This window comes from Acartia tonsa, chromosome 5, assembly GCF_053477335.1.
Source record: "Acartia tonsa isolate MP-2025a chromosome 5, ASM5347733v1, whole genome shotgun sequence".
NCBI lineage: Eukaryota > Metazoa > Arthropoda > Copepoda > Calanoida > Acartiidae > Acartia > Acartia tonsa.
Window position 1 is genome coordinate 9,635,063 of NC_137264.1, and position 23,023 is coordinate 9,658,085.

The 23,023-nt window shown below is 34.3% G+C and overlaps 2 protein-coding genes across 5 annotated transcripts in view; both read left to right on the plus strand.

Annotated features, from left to right (window-relative positions):
- LOC145318708 (dihydrolipoyl dehydrogenase, mitochondrial) overlaps positions 1-19,747 on the plus strand; it is a 185,724-nt gene extending 165,977 nt beyond the window's left edge. Inside the window, exons 2-16 of the mRNA XM_080160167.1 lie at positions 2,532-2,621; positions 3,311-3,391; positions 4,196-4,285; positions 5,127-5,288; positions 5,566-5,689; positions 6,263-6,345; positions 8,246-8,326; positions 8,826-8,942; positions 11,058-11,123; positions 12,225-12,349; positions 12,827-12,875; positions 13,275-13,373; positions 17,254-17,363; positions 18,390-18,481; positions 19,550-19,747. Of these exons, the coding sequence (XP_080016293.1) occupies positions 2,538-2,621; positions 3,311-3,391; positions 4,196-4,285; positions 5,127-5,288; positions 5,566-5,689; positions 6,263-6,345; positions 8,246-8,326; positions 8,826-8,942; positions 11,058-11,123; positions 12,225-12,349; positions 12,827-12,875; positions 13,275-13,373; positions 17,254-17,363; positions 18,390-18,481; positions 19,550-19,707 (1,521 nt within the window). The 5' untranslated portion in view covers positions 2,532-2,537 and the 3' untranslated portion in view covers positions 19,708-19,747. The remainder of the gene's footprint in view (positions 1-2,531; positions 2,622-3,310; positions 3,392-4,195; positions 4,286-5,126; positions 5,289-5,565; positions 5,690-6,262; positions 6,346-8,245; positions 8,327-8,825; positions 8,943-11,057; positions 11,124-12,224; positions 12,350-12,826; positions 12,876-13,274; positions 13,374-17,253; positions 17,364-18,389; positions 18,482-19,549) is intronic.
- RN-tre (USP6 N-terminal like RN-tre) overlaps positions 19,708-23,023 on the plus strand; it is a 36,710-nt gene continuing 33,394 nt past the window's right edge. For 3 of the 4 annotated variants that reach the window (XM_080160160.1, XM_080160161.1, XM_080160162.1), the window contains exons 1-2: positions 19,708-19,744; positions 20,926-21,045. The gene's annotated coding sequence lies outside the window, so the exon portion shown is untranslated. The remainder of the gene's footprint in view (positions 19,745-20,925; positions 21,046-23,023) is intronic. The other variant, XM_080160163.1, reaches the window with a different exon arrangement.

The window sequence follows — 23,023 nt, forward strand, 5'->3', positions numbered from 1 at the left end:
CAGAGTGTACCTGGAGGCCTGCAGCACCTGAACCTGGAGGCCGATTGTCAATTTACCTTCAAATATGGTAATAACATCCAATAAGTTGCATATTTGGTTTAATAAGTGTATCTCTAACTCTTTAAATAAGAAATTTAAATTTTTACCTGTCCAGAGTGTACAAGGAGGCCTGCAGCACCTAAACCTGGAGGCCGATTGTCAATTTACCTTCAAATATGGTAATAACATCCAAAAAGATGCATATTTTGTTTTATAAGTGTACCTCTAACTCTTCAAATACGAAATTTTAATTTCTACCTGTCCAGAGTGTACCTGGAGGCCTGCAGCACCTAAACCTGGGGGCCGATTGTCATTTTTTCTTCAAATATGGTAATAACATCCAAAAAGATGCATATTTGGTTAAATAAGTGTACCTCTAACTCTTAAAATAAATGTTTTTAATTTTTACCTGTCCAGAGTGTACCTGGAGGCCTGCAGCACCTGAACCTGGAGGCCGATTGTCATTTTTTCTTCAAATATGGTAATAACATCCAAAAAGATGCATATTTGGTTAAATAAGTGTACATCAAACTCTTGAAATAAGAAATTTTAATTTTTACCTGTCCAGAGTGTACCTGGAGGCCTGCAGCACCTGAACCTGGAGGCCGATTTTAAATTTTTCTGCAAATATGATGATAACATCCATAAAGATGCATATTTGGTTCAATAAGTGTACCTCTAACTCTTCAAATAAGAAAACTTAATTTTTACCTGTCCAGAGTGTACCTGGAGGCCTGCAGCACCTGAACCTGGAGGCCGATTGTCAATTTACCTTCAAATATGGTAATAACATCCAATAAGTTGCATATTTGGTTTAATAAGTGTATCTCTAACTCTAAATACGAAATTTTAATTTCTACCTGTCCAGAGTGTACCTGGAGGCCTGCAGCACCTAAACCTGGAGGCCGATTGTCAATTTACCTTCAAATATGGTAATAACATCCAAAAAGATGCATATTTTGTTTTATAAGTGTACCTCTAACTCTTCAAATACGAAATTTTAATTTCTACCTGTCCAGAGTGTACCTGGAGGCCTGCAGCACCTGAACCTGGAGGCCGATTGTCATTTTTTCTTCAAATATGGTAATAACATCCAAAAAGATGCATATTTGGTTAAATAAGTGTACATCAAACTCTTTAAATAAGAAATTTTAATTTTTACCTGTCCAGAGTGTACCTGGAGGCCTGCAGCACCTGAACCTGGAGGCCGATTTTAAATTTTTCTGCAAATATGATGATAACATCCATAAAGATGCATATTTGGTTAAATAAGTGTACCTCTAACTCTTCAAATAAGAAAACTTAATTTTTACCTCTCCAGAGTGTACCTGGAGGCCTGCAGCACCTGAACCTGGAGGCCGAATTTAATTTTTTCTGCAGATATGTTAATAACATTCAAAAAGAAGCATATTTTGTTAAATAAGTGTACCTCTAACTCTTCAAATAAGAAAACTTAATTTTTACCTGTCCAGAGTGTACCTGGAGGCCTGCAGCACCTGAACCTGGAGGCCGAATTTAATTTTTTCTGCAGATATGTTAATAACATTCAAAAAGAAGCATATTTTGTTAAATAAGTGTACCTCTAACTCTTCAAATAAGAAAACTTAATTTTTACCTGTCCAGAGTGTACCTGGAGGCCTGCAGCACCTGAACCTGGAGGCCGAATTTAATTTTTTCTGCAGATATGTTAATAACATTCAAAAAGAAGCATATTTTGTTAAATAAGTGTACCTCTAACTCTTCAAATAAGAAAACTTAATTTTTACCTGTCCAGAGTGTACCTGGAGGCCTGCAGCACCTGAACCTGGAGGCCGAATTTAATTTTTTCTGCAGATATGTTAATAACATTCAAAAAGAAGCATATTTTGTTAAATAAGTGTACCTCTAACTCTTCAAATAAGAAAACTTAATTTTTACCTGTCCAGAGTGTACCTGGAGGCCTGCAGCACCTGAACCTGGAGGCCGAATTTAATTTTTTCTGCAGATATGTTAATAACATTCAAAAAGAAGCATATTTTGTTTTATCAGTTGCTCTCTAACTCTTCAAACAAAAAAATTTTAATTTTTTTACCTGTCCAGAAACGACCTTCCAGCCTGCAGCACCTGAACTTGGAGACCTATTCAAAAAATGATTAAATATACGTGAACTAATACCCAAAAGTAAACTTTTATCCTAAATAACCTATAATCTAAAATCAATACCTAGTCCACTGCACACTGTTTACGCGAAAGTGGCAGAACTTCCCCCCCCCCTTAACTCTAAACCCCCGTTTTATTGAACTCAAATAGTATCAATTTAAAGTGTTATAAAATTGTAGCGCGATATTTGTCAATACGACTTATTGAAGCAAATGATCTTTCTTCTGGGATGATTCCTACTGGTTCGATGCTAATTAAATTTTAAGTTACAATTCAATGCCACTGCTATAATGACATTTTCATTGTACCTAGTTAATCCATTTATTGGACAGAATTAGTATTAAATAATTTTCAGAAGAATGCAAGCCAGTTTGGTATCCTCTGTGAGACTGTTGTCCAGACCTGCTGTTGGCAAACAAAATCTTGCAGCAGTTCTCATCCAGGTATCATATAATGTTGGTTATACTTCCTGCGGCCGTGGCTAATCACGTAGCGTATCCGCTCGTCGTCGGGGAGGTGATAGGTTCGAATCTCGGCCCAACACCGCGTCATAACTAAAGACGTTTAAAATGGTTCCAACTGTTGCTATGACAGGTGCGCGACACAAATATCCACCAGTGGGCGTTATAGTTTTGCATCCCATTACAAGCGGATCATGCCCTTGGGTTCTCTAGATGATCACTTGAAATCGAAGGAGAATCCCTCCTCTATTAGACAAAAGATAATAAAAATATGTCGGTTATAGGGTTTCATGGTTTGATATGAGATAAGAGCATAAATAAATCAAAGTTTTGCCTTGTTGATATGAGGTCTAAATCTTGCTCGACTTCAGATTTTAGACTCCTCATAAAATCACTGATGTTCCACTTTTTGTAAAACAAAACATAAAAATACAAAAAAAAACTTCTTTAAAAAAAAGGAGATACAAGCACTAGAATTTGGCTCGGTAGTTGCTGAATTGAGGTCCTTTGTAGAATTGTGAAGAATTCCGCCAATCCTGCTTATTTTTTCCCGGCTATTTCTCGCCACATCAGACAATTTAAAATAATTTTAGACAAAATAAGACCTTTCCGAATGTGTAAATTACACATTGCCCCATCCCTATATCAACCTATATTTTAAACCTGTTTAGAGCCGCGGCTATGCAACCGAGCACGATGCTGACCTGGTTGTTATTGGTTCTGGTCCCGGTGGCTATGTTGGTGCAATTAAAGTGAGTAATATCTTCTTTATCTTCACTCATATAAATCTTCCTCTTTAATCGAGAAGTAGATGAATATGTCTTAATTTGCTGGGGGGAGTGTTCGGGTTAGAGATTCATCCATTAATGAATAGGTAACTTTAGCTTTAAATTACAAAGATTTAAATAATGGTGGTAGATGTTTCACATTCCAAAATGTTCTTAATTACATACTTAGGTGCTTTTACCTAAAGTGCCTGTTGAGCTCCCTCGTATTTTTTAAATAAATAGAAAATAGAGATAGGCCCTAGCCCTGCAGGACTTCTTAGTACCCAATATAACATAACCGAAAAATACCTTATTAAAAATTAGAGGGGTATCATTACTCAACAAGATACTTCGTGAGAGATCCCCCATATTTCTTCACTCATAAACTTGTAATCCAATAGGTAGACTTTTTAAATTATGCAGTTCAGCTGTGTATAAAAAGGGATACCTAGCTGCATGAATTGCATTAAAAAATGATTTTTAGAATTATATACCTACCATTAAACATACATAATTTTCTATTACAATAAATATCGATTCATTAGGCAGCAACACTAAAATAGTCGTCTTGCTGTTTTTGTGAGAACAGGACAGCCACATTAGTTGCAAATATCACAAGAATATGATTTTCAAGTCTTAATATTTTTAGAAAATTTAAATTCTTCTAAATATGTGCCTATGAATGTAGTTTAAACAATGAACAGGAAAAAATACGCAGATCACTAAATTCATGTTTAAATACATTTCGTGCAACTACCACTTAGATACTAATCAACTTATTATTTTAAGGCTGCTCAGCTGGGTATGAAAACTGTTTGTATTGAGAAGAATGCCACTCTGGGTGGAACCTGTCTCAATGTTGGTTGCATTCCATCAAAGGTACCTACCTTGGCTTATTCTGGAATCTTTCCTCCATTGCCCATAATTATGCCTTTCATCATTATATAAAAGCAACAAGATGTCTGTCTGTCTTTGTATCTGTATGTTTGCACCAAAGAATCTCACTAACCGCTGGACCGACATGGTTCCCCTTTACAGTGAAGCTTCTCACAGGTCTAGGATAGGTTTTTAACTATTTTGGGGAGTATGCCTCCACCCTTCCATGAAAATCACCTCAAAAAAATCACCAAAAACTAGAATGTAAAATGTAAATGTGAAGGGTCGACCATCTTCCCTTGTCTCAAGTGCCCCTAGTTGCCTTTATCAATATAGCCGCTAGTTAAATATCATGATAAAATATGTTATGATAAGTAGCTTCGCCCCTAGCCTAGCGGGGAGGTAAGAAAATAGATTAAAATCACACAAAAACATTTATAAGGCTTGCCTGAAAAACACATACTATAAGGACAACTATTTTCCCAGATCATAATCTTCAGACAACCTTACTTCTTTAAATTATTGTATATAATGAAAACTTTAATGAATCTGTTCATTTTGATTTAGTCTTAGATTGTAGGTATTATTTCAGTATTGAAGAATATCGGGAATGGGATGGATAGGACAAAAACAATAAATTAATTTTCCTAAATTCAAAGTTTCTTTGCAAACATGTAATTATTAGGTAGTTGGAAGTTTGATATATCTTTCCTGTCATTCTTCTACCTTTTTTTTATTTAGGCACCAAACTCCAAATAAATTTGGAACTATTATTTCTTTGCTCGTTAACTTTCGTCTATTAAGGGTAAAACAGATTTTTTTATGAATTGATATTTGTTTTCAGGCCTTATTGAACAACTCCCACTATTACCACATGGCCAAGAGCGGTGACCTTGCTAAGCGTGGTATTGTTACTGGTGAAGTTTCCCTCGACTTGGACGCTCTCATGGGAGAGAAGTCCAAGGCTGTTGGCGCCCTGACCGGTGGTATTAAGATGCTCTTTAAGGTATTTTTTTGGGTGACATTTTTTTACTTGAAAACTCTTGATAAATGTATATGTTTTTCTTTCTTAGTCTTAGTCTTAAGTACCTACTTACTTTAGAAATTAGGTGGCCCTAAAGCTTTAGGCGTAGAAAAAAACTCCCCCCCCCCCCTCCTTTAATTTATTTTAAAATTAAGGAGGAGGGATCAATCAGTGATAAACATGCACTTTATGTGAAATTGTGGAAGCACCAAACATACTAATAATACTTCAAAACTTTCAACTTTTTTTCTATTATCAGGCTAACAAAGTAACCCACCTGGAGGGTCATGGTAAGATTACTGGAGCCAACCAGGTCTCCGTCCTGAATCCTGATGGTTCCGTCAAGGAGGTTGTCAACACTAAGAATATCATGATCGCCACAGGTAATTTAATTATCATGGTGACCTAAATCATCTATTATTTTGTCCCCCCCCCCCCCCCCGTACGAGATACAGAGTCCCTGAGATGACAGAAGCGCAGTGTTGGTTTCCCTCAAAGTGCGTGGTCGAGTAGGTATTGGAAACCTAAAATGGGGGGAGGGGGTAGTTTTCCATTGTTTGTTTATTTCGGGAGGAATCGCAGGGAGCCGCACCGCAGGGTTAGGGCCCACAGCTGGGGCTAGGCATAGGTGTCCCTCCCCCTCCCCTTTATTTTCAATTTATATCAAAATAAGAAGTAGTAAGTGTTTTTTGTCTGTAGCTTAAGATTTCGATAACCACAGAACCGATTGATTTTTTCACTTTCTGAGAGCTTTGCATAGGTCCTGGGATGGTTTTATGCTATTTAATTTTTTTATTCTAGACTTTGTATGGTTTTAGGCTTTTTTTTCTGCCCGTCTCTTCCATAGAATATGGATTCCACAAATGTTAGGGGCGCAGCCACTAGTTTCAAAGTAAATTACTTTGTGTAGTCGCTAAAACATTCCATGTATTTATTATGCTGAAATGTTTGCGCAGGTTCTGAGGTGACTCCCTTCCCCGGAATTGATGTGGACGAAGAACAGATTGTGTCCTCTACTGGTGCTCTGAGCCTCAAGAAGGTAGCAATCTTCTAAATTCAAGGATAGGACAATTATGGATATAGAATACGTGGATATTGTGAGAGATTCTCGCATACTCGAATAAAATGTTTCTCCCAGCCGGCTAATATAACGATCCCCCCCCCCTTTTATTTAATCCCCTGACCATAGAGAAACGTAGTGACAAATATTATATATGAGAACTCTATTATTATTAACAACCTAAATTGACGACAAAAATTGACGCCACAATATTCACGTATTCTATTCCATATTCTTTATAAATACAGAAAGACAAAGTGCGAGAGAGATGATATTTTATTTTTCTTGGTCAATAAAGGGGTAGTTTCACGAAAGGCATTTGAACTTAATTTAGTGAACCGCATATTTTTTACTGGTTAATTAGTTAAACTACATGTATATGGCATATATTTGAAAGAATTTCGATTTTCTACCACGTAGTTTGTAAAATATCAAGACTTGAAAATTGTCTTTTTAAATTGCATATATCACAAAAAACCGATTTTCAAGTCTTGATATTTTCAAAACTACGTGGTAGAAAATTGAAATTCTTTCAAATATATGCCATGTAGATATAGTTTTAAAAATATGCGGTTCACTAAATTAAGTTCAAATGCATTTCGTGAAACTACCCCTTTTATACTAATCTAAGTACTATTTATATAGGTTCATAGAAATGGGTATGATAAGGCACAATGCATAAAAATTCGATGACATAAAAAGTGTTTAAAAAGTTATACACGAGTTTTTAGGTTTCTATAAGTAATGTGTCCTTAATACTTAAAATAAGAGAACTCAACTTAAATCCTTTCTCCTATAGGTATTCCTTTTTATTAATCAAAACATGATAACAATGAATAAAAATGTTAAAGGAATTTATCTTTATCAGCTTATTTATGCTGAACAATACATCCAATTTCTCTCATTGAGAAGACGGGAACAATTCATCCTAATTATCTTTTTCCTAGGAAGAAAGAATCTTTTTTTTTAAGCAACGATACTCTATAATGGAGTTTTTATGTCTTTCCATTCCACTATAGGGTAAATGTGATTTTCTCGGCTGCTATTTAAGATAAACAGATGCAATTTTTAGTGATGATTCCTTGTACAAATGAACATCCAGTATATAATTTGCTTGGTCCTTCGGATGGTCGGTCAAGCTTCAAAAGACAGAGATACTCAATACTCATTTGCTATAATGGTTTCATTTTCGTTATTTACCGAATAATATCTTTTCTTTCCATGACAACTGAGCATTTACGCTATAACTAATATGTCTTTTTGTGCAACTATGTTTTTTTGTGCTTCGCTACTTAAGGATGTTGCCATCCTTGTTTTTCTTCTCAGTACAGGACATAACAGAGTAAGAGTACAATGGAAATATGTGTGGATAATATAATTGTAAACACTTTATTTTTTAAAAATAAGTTCTAAATAAGGGGTAAGGGTTAGATTTTATTTCTATGCCCAACACCTACGCCTACCTGGCCTAAAGTATTTAACAAAGAAACAAACACTACTTTCAATTCATTTTAAAAATAAGGGTGATGGGTTTCTAAAGGTAATTTTGTTTTATCCAGGTGCCTGAGAAGATGGTTCTTATTGGTGCTGGTGTTATTGATTTGGAACTAGGCTCCATGTAATTTTGTTTGATCCAGGCTTCTGAGAAGATGGTTTTTATTGGTGCTGGTGTTATTGGTGTGGAACTAGACTCCGTATAATTTATTTTGTTTTATCCAGGTTCCTGAGAAGATGGTTCTTATTGGTGCTGGTGTTATTGATTTGGAACTAGGCTCCATGTAATTTTGTTTGATCCAGGTTTCTGAGAAGATGGTTTTTATTGGTGCTGGTGTTATTGGTGTGGAACTAGGCTCCGTATAATTTATTTTGTTTTATCCAGGTTCCTGAGAAGATGGTTCTTATTGGTGCTGGTGTTATTGGTGTGGAACTGGGCTCTGTCTGGAGCAGACTTGGTACTGAGGTCAGTCATTTTTCCCTGAGAGCAAATATCTTAGGGTATCCTTCTTATGTAAAATTAACATAATGTTTTGGGGGCGGTATCATATTTTTTTGTTGGTTAGGGGCAATTTCTCTTGAGTGTGGTGATACCCTTCAAATAAAACTAATTTAACCTATGGGAAGCTTTACTGTAAAGGAGAACCATATATATTCAGCAGTTACTTAGTAGACATCATGTTACTTATATAAAGGGACTAGCGACTACGCCCCAAGTTAGCTTTAGATGTACTCTGGGGGAGGGGGGGGGGGTGGTAAGTCGACCCTCCGCAGGTTTTTAAAATTATTTTTTATCAATTTTGGAGATGTTTAGATACCCTACTCCAAAAAAAACTATAAACCTTCCCTGAATCAGTAAGAAGGTTAATGCTTCGTGAATTCATTTAACAAGACTTACATTTTAGAACATGTTAATAGCTTATCTGTAAATCCACTATTTTGAATTTTACCGATTATTTTTTAAGGTAACCGCTGTCGAATTTCTTGGTCACGTTGGTGGTATGGGCATTGACATGGATATCAGCAAACAGTTCCAGAGAATTATGACCAAGCAGGGTATCAAGTTCAAGCTTAATACAAAGGTAAGAATTTTTTGGCTCACTTTAGGGGTAGGCAAAGGCATGGTTATCTGAATTCACGAGAAAATAATATTTGGGTATAGTCCCCTAAGTGGCAACGATCCTGAAGGGGCGATTCGTCATATTTTTAAAGTTGCGTTTAACAGATTATTTTAGGTTAGGTTAGATTTTATTGGGTTAGGTGATTGCCCCGGAGGGTTAGGAAATTTACCCCTCAGGGGCTAGAAATAGGAGAAAAGCTACTGCGAAAATACGAAGAAACGCCACTTAAGGGGCGTTGCAACGAAAGGAACTATACCCTAATATTTGTTATGGTTCCGTGATTTCAGCTGTTTTGGGTCGTCTATAGTATGAACTCGTGTTTAATACCCAAGGGTCACTTCTGGATGTTATTGTTGGCATCCTTGAAAATGTGATAAAAAAAACACTTACATAATATTCTTTTCTTCTCTGAATCCTATATGATTTAAAAATGATCTTATACTTTTTGATGGAAAAATATTTAACAAAAATTTATAACGTCAATCCTTAATAGGACGAGTGTACAAAAATTATAAACATGTAAACTTTTATTATCAAGAAAGCTTTCTAATATAGCCTAGATTAATAATAAGATTAATTTTAAAGAAAGTCGCGTTTTTTTTAATCTAGGTCTACTGTATACATCCCTATAGGCATAGAGTTAAAATTTCTCTTTGAGGGTGCGTTCCATGAAAAGCTTACTAAAGAGAGCCATTTGATCCTGTGATTAGTGAGATCTTAAAGGGCAGATAAAACCTTACTACTTCTTATTCTAGACAATTTTCTTTAAAAGCATATTATATTATTGAAATTTTTAAATAAATTTTAAATACGAACAATTTTATAGAATCTAATAAGCGTAGGCTCGGCCAAATAAGAAATATGCGTTTTAGAAATCATTGATGCATATTAAATTCTTATCATCAAAGTTAAATAAAAACCAGTATAAAATATGTAGAATTTCTAGTTCTAATTCTTAAAAAAAAATTTATAATATTTACCAAAACGACATTGTTACGTATAACTATCTGAATATGAATTTAATACAAATAAAAGAAAAAGCATCAATGATGAAAAATGAATAGGATACACTTCTAAAAGAAAATCTGGATTATACATGTTCTTTTTTTTTAACTTAAGTTTTTACTAGAGGTTGCGTCCCTAACATCTAGGGGCTCTGTATTCAAAGGGGTGAAGAAGGGAATAGATATAGACTGAAACCGTTCCAAGGCTTAAATCTAAAAATAAAATAGCCTAAAATCAAAACGAGATCTATTTTAGCCTTACCTAAAACGGAGAACTCAATCAGTTCAGATATTGAAATTTTAAGAATTAGAAGAAAAAAATTTCTTAAAATAATGATTAAATTAATAATAAGAGGGGGGGGGGGGGGTGTTTGTTTTTAATGGAAAGCACCAACGGTGCGAGTTGCGTAAAAAAATCTAGATAACCATCTACCAGTTGTAAAACTTGATTACTAAAAGTGTACTATTCAAATATGTTACTAAGGACACGTTTTTATGAAATTAAAACAAGGATGACTACATCCATTAACAGCGAGGCAAAAAAGTCATGATATGGACTTACGAACAAAGTAAGTTACAAGGCAAATGTTAAGTTGTCATAACAAAAAAAATGAGAGAGATTATGCAAAAACTTAAAGAAAATCACAAAATCTTAAGAAGTTTGGCCGACAGACAGACGGGCAAAACAATATTTAGACTAGATGCTCTGCTCATATGCCAAAGGAATCTTACTCACAATCTGACTGGCCGACAAAGTGAAATATAATATTCGCTAATAATGGATGTTGTCATCCTTGTCTTGTGAATTACAATATTATTCAAGAGAAGACAACTGAAATTTTCATTGCGTATCTAGTCTGTATATTGTTTTGTCCGTCTGTCTGTCGGCCATGCCTCTAAAAGTATAAACTTTTCTTTTTAAAGGTTTCGTGATTTTCTTTGTTTATATTCTATTACATTTTCTCCTTGTTATTACAACTAAACACCTGTTTATATCTTACATTGTCCGTTTGTCCATACCATGATTTTTTGCGCTTTGCTACATATGGATGATCCTTATTTTCGTGTTCAGGTAACCGCTGCCAGAAAGGAAAACGGCAAAGTTCTTGTTTCAGTCGAGGGAGTCAAGGATGGAAAGGTAACAATTCAATCATTTTCAACGGCCAAACTTTTTTTTGGTGGTGAAGGAGAGGGGGTAATCAATAATCATCCCTTTACCCAGCTTTTGAATTAGGTATAGATTTAGTCATCAACTTGCTCCGTTACAATTTGTACCCAAATTGTCATCACAATTTGCTGCTGATGCATCCGATCGTCTTTCGAGGGAAGCAATTTACACAGGGATCTAAAGGGATGAAACAATGGCCGATAAATTGATGTACGTACATTCCCAGTGATAAAACACAAAATAAACCTTCTTTAGATATCAATTAGGGGTTGAAACGTTAAGACACTCAACTATATGAACTATCCAAAATTCAATAAAATAAAAGGTATCCCCCCCTCCCTTCAAATAAAAAAAAGCTCAAACATCCTTGCCTCTATGATATAAAGATTACACCTCCCAAAGTTTTAATGTTATTTTTTTTACCCGAACCCCCCCCCCAAAAAAAAAAAAAAAGCTTAGACGTCCTTTTTATCTAATTCCTTAATGTTCTGTAAACTTCATCGTACTTTTTTTCTATGGGCTTTTTCTTTTGGTGGTACCATGGGGGGGGGGGGGAAGTTTTGACACATTTGCGTAAACAGTGAGTATAGGCTTTATCTTTGGACTGAGAGGATAGGTTATTAGGGATAAAATCATTCTTATATGATGAATTTCCCCCAGATTTAAGATTTTTTGGATAGGCCTCCAGGTTCCGGAGCTCCAGGCCTCCAGGTCCTCTCTGTACAGGTAAAAATTAAAAACTAATTTTTTTTTTGAAGAGTTAGAAGTCAACCTATGAAACAAAATCTTAAATCTGGGGGAAATTCATTATATAAGAATGATTTTATCCCAAATAACATATCCTCTCAGTCCAAAGATAAAGCCTATACTCACTGTTTACGCAAATGTGTCAAAACTTCCCCCCCCCCCCCTTATTAACCTTCTTAGGACTTATGAGAAGATACACTGCAAAAGAGAACGATAACAGTTCATCGATTAGCGAGTTTCTGCGGTACAGAGAGACAAAGATCCTGTTACTTTTATATAAGATTTATTTCTACATCTACATATTAACATATTAATCTTATTTAGCAAGACACCCTGGAGGCTGATGTCCTTCTGGTTTGCGTTGGCAGACGTCCTTACACTGCCAACCTTGGTCTGGAGGAACTTGGCATTGAGAGGGACGACAGAGGCCGTGTACCAGTGAACTCCAGGTACGTGTCAGATAAACACGCATCTTTCGTGATTTGCAAATTGTTTTAAAGTGCTAAATATAAAAACACATATAGTTAAGATTCCATAAAACTAATAACTTCTCCTTTGTTAGTTGATTCTTTCAATTATTGATCAGTGTAACATCTATCTAACTTTTGATTGGTCTGTTTGCATTTCACTAACGGGTACTCCCCACATCCCCCTTGAGGCCTCTAGGGGCTCTTTATTGAGCGAAGGGGGGGAGGGAGGAGATGTGCTTTAGGAGGTTTAGTCAACCCTCAATTCAAATTAAATTTTTGTTTAATGTAAATAAATAAAAACCTTGTCAGTCGAGCGGTTAGCGAGATCTTAATCTACAGACATCCTGTTACTTTTATATAAGGGTTATTAACATTTTATAACAAACAATGATGTAAACTTGTAATTGCTTGACGGTTTTTTTTTGGATACAATTAACTAAATGTTTAATATTTTAGATTCCAGACGGTTCTCCCCAATATTTTTGCCATCGGTGACTGTATTCAGGTGGAGTAGATTTTTCATTTTTCGACATTTTATTTTGAATCCTTAACAGTTTTGCTAAGTTGATTTATGCTAAAATTAACTCAAGTAAAAGCATAACTACTCTAAATAAATATATTTAAATGAATGAATCATCCTTTCCTTAAATATACAGGGTCTCCCAGGAAAAATGTGTTTTACAGTTTTGTGAGAAATTAAGTGGGACTCAATAATGCATCCTGTAAGGGGACATCGTTCAATTAAAACACAACAAAAATTAGTCAATATAAAAAAAATCTTCAAAACTTAAGAACAAAATGTTTCAATTGTTTAGGTATATTAATCTCATTCTTCCTTAATACAATAATTCATTCATTTTATTAACAGAATAAATTATAATATTATAATACAATCAATGTTTAGGGCCCCATGCTTGCTCACAAGGCTGAGGACGAAGCCATTATTTGCGCCGAGGGAATGGTGGGTGGACCCGTTCACATTGACTACAACTGTGTACCTTCTGTAAGTATATTTTTATATTAAGTAGCTTGGCTTTTATATAAACTAGCTGCTACGCCCGTTAGAGGCTCTAGGAGCACTTAAGGTGGGAGGGGTGAAAGTCTATCACCACTTCCCCCCCCCCCCCTCAAATAATTACTAAATTACCATTCTTTTTCTACGAAGTTTGTTATTAATCAATTTAAAATCATTTAACTTTTCATTTACTTCAATATTTTTAAAGTGGTTTATATTTGACTTTTTAAAAAATTTGGTATCTATCTACTTATTGCTGCGCTACTTTTGGATAAAATTCTTGACAAAAAGATGTCTTGTATACATTTCAATTTAAAACGTGATTATTCCAAAGATAGACCACTTTTATTTATATCCTTAAATCTAGTAAACAAATAAATGTAAATGGAAAAATAAAAGAAACATGGATGACAACATCCATAAAAAAGGCCGGGAGCACAAAAATAACATAAAATGGACAAACGAAGAGAGTGAGTTTTAGAACAGAGGGTCAGCCATAGCAAAGAAAAGAAAAGAGAGAATATGCAAAACGAAACCAATATATGTTCATGTCTTTTGGAGCATGACCGACAGACAGACGAAAAAGTAATGTACAGACTAATTTCCCCCATAGCGGACTGACTGACTGGCACGCCGGACAGACAAAGTCAAATATAGAGTAGCTTCGCTACTAAGAAAGTCTGTATAAGAATTACTCCAGTGGTGGATGCTTAAAAAATAATTAGGATCGATGGTGAGGCAAAATTGTTTTAGTGAAAAATCCATCAAAATCTCATAAAACAAGGATGACAACATCCATAAAAGCGAAGCACTGAAACGGTAGGACAAACGGACATTAACACTTGTATAGTGTCTAAACTGAATTATCAGAATATAAAAGCAAAATTGTAAGTAAATTTTTTGAAAAACTTCTTGATACAGGATAATGTTCATTGAGTTTATGGACATACTTACATTTTTAGGATTTGATTATAGAGTTGCTTCGCTTAAAATATTGTTCTTTGTTGTCCCAGGAATCAATATACCAAAAATCAGATCAAACGGATAATTAGATCACATAAAAATTTGCTGTTAAAAAATTAGAAAAATCAACATGTTTAAAATGGACGTACGGACATTCTGGTAATGATTATAGAGTTGCTACGCTTTCTAAATCGTACCTAACTACTACAGGAATCATCATGCAAAGTTTGAAATCGATAGGACAATTCTAACATGCCTAAATTAACGAATAAAAGCTATCTATCTCGGACGGACGTACGGACGGACGGACGGACGTACGGACGGACGGACGGACGGACCGACCCTAATTATAGAAAAGCTTCGCTTTTAAAAATGAAATAAAATAATAGAAATGTTATTAACATGAGATTTTATTTATCTTTTAAAAAGATTTTTTATGTGATTTTGGAGGATTTTTTCCAAAAATAAAGCACTGACCCTAATTTTTTTTTTAAGATTCAACCATAGTTATTTATAAGATAGGATAGACACATATGTATATACACTTTTGTTTTCGTCATGAATGGTAAAAATAAAACATCAGCATAAACAAAACAAGAATAATGCCATCCAAAAGTATACAATTACGTAGCTAAATGTATTTAACATAAATAAAATTATTTTATTTTACGATTTACCTAGTAAGGGTTGGATTCTCCTTCGATTTTAGGTGATCATTTAGATAATCCAAAGCATCATCCGCGTGTAATGGGATGCGATACTCGATACCCGAGGATATTAGGTTTAGTAACATCCATCAGACAACAAACCCTTTGATTGCACGACCTTTGTCTGAGAATTCTTAACTGTGCATGGTAATGAGTTGCGCCTGTCTATGGGCCAAGGCATTCCCCCTACTCTTACTATTTATGTCGTGCATCTGACATAGCAGCAGTAGGAACCATTTTTAACGTCTTTAGTTATGACGCGTTGTCTGCCCGAGATTCGAACCTATCACCTCCCCGGCGACGTGCAAATTCGTTACGTGTTGATCCATAAATCCATTTCTATCTTAAATCAATATAGAATGTATTTTATTAGAAACTTCGGTTACCCTTCATAACTTTGATTGTGTTGTACCAACTTTCAGTTTTCAAACCTTTCATCAATGATTTTACCTACAGAAGGGTAATTTGCTTACTGTTCTTGTACATCCTCAATCATTTTATACCCTAGCAATAAAAGAAATAAAAGACAAAGTTATGATAGCTTACAGAGTAGCTACGCTCTCTAGGTAAACATGAATGGAAATAACAGTTTCAACTATTTGTTTCTATTTTCTATTCTAAAACACTTGAAATATTTACATATTTCATCAACAAGCGCCAATTATGTCCTAAGTTGCGCAGCCTGAATAAATAGTAGAGTATTGAAATATCTATAATACAAAGTAGCTTGATGTTTGTCTGTCCGTCTGTCCCTTAAGATCTCGGTAACCACTGAACCGATTGGATTCTACTCTTCAGGGTATATACCTATTGGTCCTGTGGTGGTTTTAAGCTAGTTTCTTGGGGGGTGGGACACCCCCAACCCCCCTTAAAAATGAAAATTCCCCCTCCCTAGCCCCTAGAGGCTAAGGGGCGAAGCCGCTAGTATCAATAAACGGGACATAAATTTGCTTTTTTTAATCACTTGGCTACGCCCCTAATGGCCTTTTTTTAGGGGGAGGAGGGTTCTATCGTATTTTTCTCTTGGAAGGGTCTCAGAACCCTCTGCCTATATAGATATACATTTTCTAAGGACCTATGAGAAGCTACTTTGTAAAGGTGAATGATATTGGTTCAGCGGTTAGCGAGATCCTTCGGTAGAGACGGACAGATGGTTGGACACACACACACAATTATAGACATCCTGTTACTGTTATTTAGGGATAATGTATGCTTCTATCAATACCTATACAAATTAAGTGACTCGGTTAGACGGCCACAGTACCTTACAGAATAATCAATAGAACTGCTCCGCTATTTACAAGGAAATTTACAATATTTTCCCGTATCGCTTCGAAACCGATTGATTTCCGGTGGATTAGAACCGGTTCTCAGCCATACTGAAAAATAATGTCTAGCATAGTATTATATCCAGCTTTCTACGAATATAAAAATTTACAATCGTAAGATTAAAAACAGTTTTTTAGCCAGTTCTTTTGGCATCTCGGGGCTAAAAAACTGGTTTTAATCTTATGATTGTACATTTTATATCCGCCCGCGGAAAGCTATTTATAATATGAAGACAATTTGTTAATAAGAATTTATTTTATGAATAAATATTTTGTCTAGAGTAGGTTTTAAGATAATGAAAATTTTTTTTATGAATCATTTCCTTATTTATGTCTATCAGTTATACAATCTGTGTGTAAGTCATATATATATGTATATCATTTGTTTAATCGTCAATTTAGGCATATTAGAATTGTACTATCAATTTAAATCTTTATATGTTGATTCCTGTTACAGTTAGGTACATTTTAGAACGCCTAGCAACTGTCTAATCGCCACAAGGAAGTCCGTCCATTAAAGTGTTGCTATGGGCCAGTCTAGCAATATTTTGTAAAACTTTGAATTTTTTTAATTCGGCTTGTTATCGTGAATTTTTAGCATGTAGGCTTGTCATCAGTCTTATATTTAGAAATTTTCAGCATGGCCGTCAAACAGCTGACCGTCAGCTGCCAAACCGGCGACGGACCAATTTTATATACAGAAATTTTAAGTTTGGAGGCGATTATTGATAAAAAAAATACCTGTAATAGGGAAGGGTCTCTGTAACTAAGTCCTGAATATTTTAGTATGACATTGAACAGTATCCTTCATTTAGGCAATTTTCTGACAAATCTATTCACAATATTGTTTTGACTTGTGATTTTATTTAGGTTATTTACACCCACCCCGAGGTTGCATGGGTTGGTAAGACCGAGGAGGACCTGAAGGCCGAAGGTGTCGAGTATGTCATTGGTAAATTCCCATTTGCCGCAAACAGTAGGTGAGCTATATTTCAGGGATATCAAGGGATAAGACGATAGATTTTAATTTTTTATGTACTTCTCCCAAATAATGATTAAAATTATTGGTTATAACGTTTATACACTTCAAGTTTTAAACTAACCAATCAAAATTCAATTATTTGTCGAAATAATGTGCTTAAGATGTTTATTCCAATAATGTAGTTATCTATTATTTATTTTTTTTATTTCGCATATTTTAAATGTTGTTGTTGCCTAATCAAAAGGAAAAATGGCTAGTTCTTTTGAAAATATTCCACTGAAAACCTACATTTCCAGTAAATTCTGAAGAATTTTTAAGAAGGTGTACAAAAATGTAAAAATTACGAGGGGAAAAAACGATTTATCTATATTCTATATTCAGTGATTATGTCAAATGTCAAAATTATGATTATGATTCGGCACCTCGGGGCTAAAAAACTGGTTTTAATCTTATAATTGTACAATTCTATATATGCGGAAAGCCGTTTATAATACGATGCGAGAAATAACTAATCCTTATTCAATGTTTATAAATAGTTATTTATCGCATCGTTCGTAATATAAACAGCTTTCCGCGGATATAAAATGTACAATTATAAAATAAAAACCATTTTTAGCCCGGAGATGCCATTGATTGTACATTTTTATATTCGTAGAAAACTGGATATAATACGATGCTAGACAAACTTTTTCGTTTGAATAAGAACCGGTTCTAATCCACCAGATATTAATGGTTTTCGAATGAATACGAGAATAGTTATTTCTCGTATCGTATTATAAACGGCTTTCCGCGGATATAGAATGTACAATTATAAGATTAAAACTAGTTTTTTTAGCCCCGTGGTGCCGAAGGCACCGGCTAAAAAAACTGGTTTTAATCTTATGATTGTACATTTCTATATTCGTAGAAAACTGGATATAATACGATGCTAGACATAGTTTTTTCGTATGGATGAGAACCGGTTCCTATCCACCGGATTCGAATGAATACGAGAAAATAAAATAATTATATTTTCTATGTGTAGGGCAAAGTGCAACAACGATACCGATGGTCTGGTGAAGATTATTGGAGATAAGAAAACTGACCGTCTGCTTGGAGCTCACATCATTGGCCCAGGTATCATCGTAGCATAACGTAAATAACTTTTCGTGGGTGGTTTTTTTTTACAGGTTTGATTTCTCTTAGGAGGGTTGAGTTACCCTACCCTCCAAAAAAGCTATAAACCTTCCCTAGACCATGTATATTGTATACATCAGTTGGGTATTCGGAACCCAAATGGAACCCAACGTTGTACTGCTTTTGAAGGCCCACCGTATAAAAAGGAGGGGCCAACCCCCTAAAAAAGAGGGCCACTTCAAAAAAAAGTTTTGCAACACTTAAATGCAGATATATGACCTAAAGGAGGGGAGGCAAAACTGAGGAGCTGAAAAGTACTGCATGTAAGCCCTAGACCTATTAGAAACTTCAATGTTAAAGATAACCTTATCGGTCCAGCGGTTGGTGAGATCCTATGCTACAAACTGACACACACACACGTCCTTTTACTTTGAAAAAGATTATTTCTTCCCCGTTTATTTAACACAGAAAAAAGAACTGATTGGGGACCAGAAAACCAGAACATTTATAGCTAAATCATTTAAAATAATTAGGTATAGTTTTAATAGAAAGTATCGACGTAAGTACAAGTTACAAAATTTTTGATTAGACAGAAATTTATACAATAAAGAAAATCTTGTGAATTACTTCAATTTGAATTGTTTGTGTGTACGTACAAGGAACACAGTGCTCCTATTGGCTAAAAAAGTTTGACTCCAGAAAAAGCAGAAAAACGGGCTATATGGCCATCAAATATATTCATTGGTGGGCCAGCAACTTATTTTCCTAAAATAGTAGCTATTACCTCTCGGGATTTAAAAATAGTGACAACCAACCCAAGATTTTTTTAAGAATTCAGTCTATTATCATTAAAAAGAGAAATATCCTAAGAAGGAACAGCTACGATTTTACAGTAACTGCCCCCCTCCCCCCCACATGGGCATATTTGATGGCCAAACTGGAGGATTAAGCAAAACTTCTTTTGCCTTTATGAGCACTGTGTGTAATGTGGCGTGGACTTAGAATTATAAGGTAAAAAGAGAAACTGCGTAGAAAAATATGTTGACATCATGACCACATGATTTACAGGTGCTGGAGAGATGATTAACGAGGCCGCCCTCGCCATGGAGTACGGCGCCAGCTGTGAAGATATTGCCCGTGTCTGCCACGCTCACCCCACCTGCAGCGAGGCTTTTAGAGAGGCCAACCTGGCCGCCTGGTCCGGCAAGGCCATCAACTCAATATAGATTATCAATACATACAGATACAGTTAATAATGCACAGGTTTATGGATATATTTTCTAAAACATTATAATATATTAATTCCCTACAAAAAATGTTAATATGTTTTGTAAATTGTCAATCTAAAGAATTTTCTCCCATTTTCTTAGCTTAACCTTTATGTTTATGATTTTATTTCCTTGTCTGGGAATAGTTTTAGGCGTTTTTCCTCAAAATACCTTGTTGAGCAACGAACCCATCCACCCTATTAGGGGTTAGGTAGAGTAAAAAAACTAACCCTTCCTTATTTTCAATTTATTTAATAGATAAATTTAAGAGTGGGGGTATGTTCAGTGCTCGACAAGGACTTTGTGGTAAAGCACCAAGTTTTGTATTTTTCCTAATCCTCCTTTAGAGCTTTTTATTTCTAAGACTTCATATAAAAAACATGGTATTAATCTTAATGATATTATAAGGAAATTTGCCTTTTTTTTTTTTTTTTTATTTGGTTACTAGCGGCTACGCCCCTTGCTAGCTTTTTTTTAGAAAGCGGGGTGTTATTTTTGTATGTGCGATTTATATTGGGATGGTGCCCTCCCCCAAAATAGTAAAAACCTTCCTAGAACCTATTAGGCGTTACACTGTTAAGGAGAACCTTATCGGATCAGCAATTAGCGAGATCCTTCGGTACAAACATACATACAGACAGACATCCTGTTACTTTATTATCAGGTTATTAAAACATCCGGTTCTTATTTTTGCAAGTTTTACAAAAATAAACCTAAAAATATATCAGCCATGAATCTTTTAATTAGATATTTATGGATTTATTTAAGTTTTACAAAAATATGAATCACATCCTCATTTGTTATTAATTCTTCTAAAATATGAAAATAGATTTTTTATATCTTGAAAAATGATTATGAAAAACAACGTATCCAAGAATTTATCCTTAAATAAAAGTAACAGCGTATCTCACTGTCTGTCTATTTGTACTGTAGGATCTTTCTAAATGCCGAACCGTCTTGGTTCTCCTTTACAGTGTAGCTTCTCATAAGTCTTGGGAAGGATTATAGCTATTTTTGAATATCTTAAGATAAATTAACCTTAGAAAAAATGTTCCCTCAGTGTCGTAGCTGCTAGGTTAAATAAATAATTATGATTACTTATTTTTCTTTCACAAAAATGTTTTTAAATTCTCCTTGTTAATGATTTAAAAATTAAAATTATATCCTTTTTCTCAGTTTTCTCAGCGAGTGATGCACCTTATCTAGTTTGCTTGTGATGATTCCTTTTGACAATATGGTACACATTTAATATAAAAAATACAACCAAAAATACCACCAACAACAATTAAACTTCAGGCAAAATATCTAATGAACAACTCTAATGGTATGGTATACAAAACAAGGATGACAATAACCATAAATAGAGATGAACAAAATTTAAAAAAGATAAAAAGTTGATGCTAATTAATTTGGAAGTTTTTATTGGAAGTTGGAAGTATTTTTAACTTTATATATTAACTTCAGGTAAATTCAAAGTTTTGTTTTGTTTTTTTACAGTAGTTTTTCATGGTTATTTTAGGTTATGTTAAGTAAATATTAAGTAAACATATTGCTAAAATCCACAATCCGCAATTCGCAAAAAAAAAGAATCTGCAATCCACGAATCAATCCGCCATTTTTTTGGAGCGGATTTTTGTAAGAATCCGAATCCGACCTAAAGATTGGGCGGATAACCAACCCTAAAATATAGTTACAATGGGCCTTTAAAACTAATATAACAATTATCCATTCTTAAATCTAAAATGCTTTTGCTAATATACATATTTATGTAATAAAAAAATGAATTTGCATCAATTTAGCTAATTTTATAAATAATCTAAAATTTTGTTTAAATACGTATGTAGGTACGTCTTATACTCAATCTTACTTAACATTTAAAATATCCTATTAATTTTCTTACAATTTAGAATTATTAATAATTTTCAGCTAATATAGAAAAAAATTCCAGTATGGCTTCGTATCCGCTGGAATAGAACAGGTTTTGACCCACACCGAAAAATCATGTATCATATCGTATTATAAACAGTTTTGTTGGCCCTTCCTTCTGTCCCTCGGGGCCAACAAATTGGAGTTATCCTTACAATTTTTCATTTTAATATCCGCGGAAAGCTGCATGTAATTCTTAAATTGTCAAATAATTCCAAATTTTTTAGATTTTGTACCCATGACTGTTTTCCCCGATTTGGACTTTCATGAAACTTTTTGCCTTATAGTCTTAGATATCAACACTAAAAAAGAATATGTTCAAAATTGAAAAAGAAAATCTAACATGACATAACACCCTAAATAAAGAAAAGTTTTGTTTTATTCTTTTGATTTTCCAATCATTTTTAAAGCGAAGCTTTTCTACAAATAGGGTCGGTCCGTCCGTACGTCCGTAACGGATAGCTATTTAAAGTTAATTTAGGCATGTAAGAATTGTCCTATTTTAATAACAATTAATATGTGATATAATCATCCGATTGATCTGATTTTTGGAGTACTGATTCCTATTTTATTAAATAAGGTACAATATTACAAGCGAAGCATCTCCATAATCAAGTCCTAAAAGTGTTAGTATGTCTATTAAACATGATTCTGTATTTAACAGGTTTGCAACAAATTTATGTTCAATTTGTTTAAACTTGTACATTTATATTCTGCTTATTCAGTTCTGACACTACACAAGTGAATGTTCGTATGTCCTACCGTTTCAAAGCTCCGCTTTTACGAATGTTGTTGTCCTTGTTCTTTCTAGGTACCTATAAGTTTCATTTTTCATTCATTTATGTATATTCACTTGAGTTTAGTAATCATTGTAATTCTATTTTTATTACTTTTCTAAAATATGACGCGTATTAAAGTGTGTGTAAGTTAATAAATTAAATATTAAAACATCTCTTCTTCGCCCCCCCCCCCCCATCTTCTATCTCTCTATCTCATCCTTGTCTTTTCCCCCTTCTCTTAGATTTCTCTCTCTGAAGCATTTGTTAAATTGTAAGAGGAACCTCCCTTCTTAAGTGTGACGTATAGGATTCAAAATACGAAAAGATGTTATACGTTCAGGGCAGCCAAGTTATTACTTTAAGTGCATCTTATTTACAATGTATTTATATATTTTTATTTTAACAAATTTGTTTCATGTTTAAGGAATTCTTTAAAAAAAATTTCTTGAAAGATATAGAATATTTAAGATTTCTACATATCAGGAATAATGCATAGTCAACAATCAAAATAAATCTGGGTAATATCCTCTTAGAATTTTTTTTTTCAATTTTGAAAATCTGAAAATCTC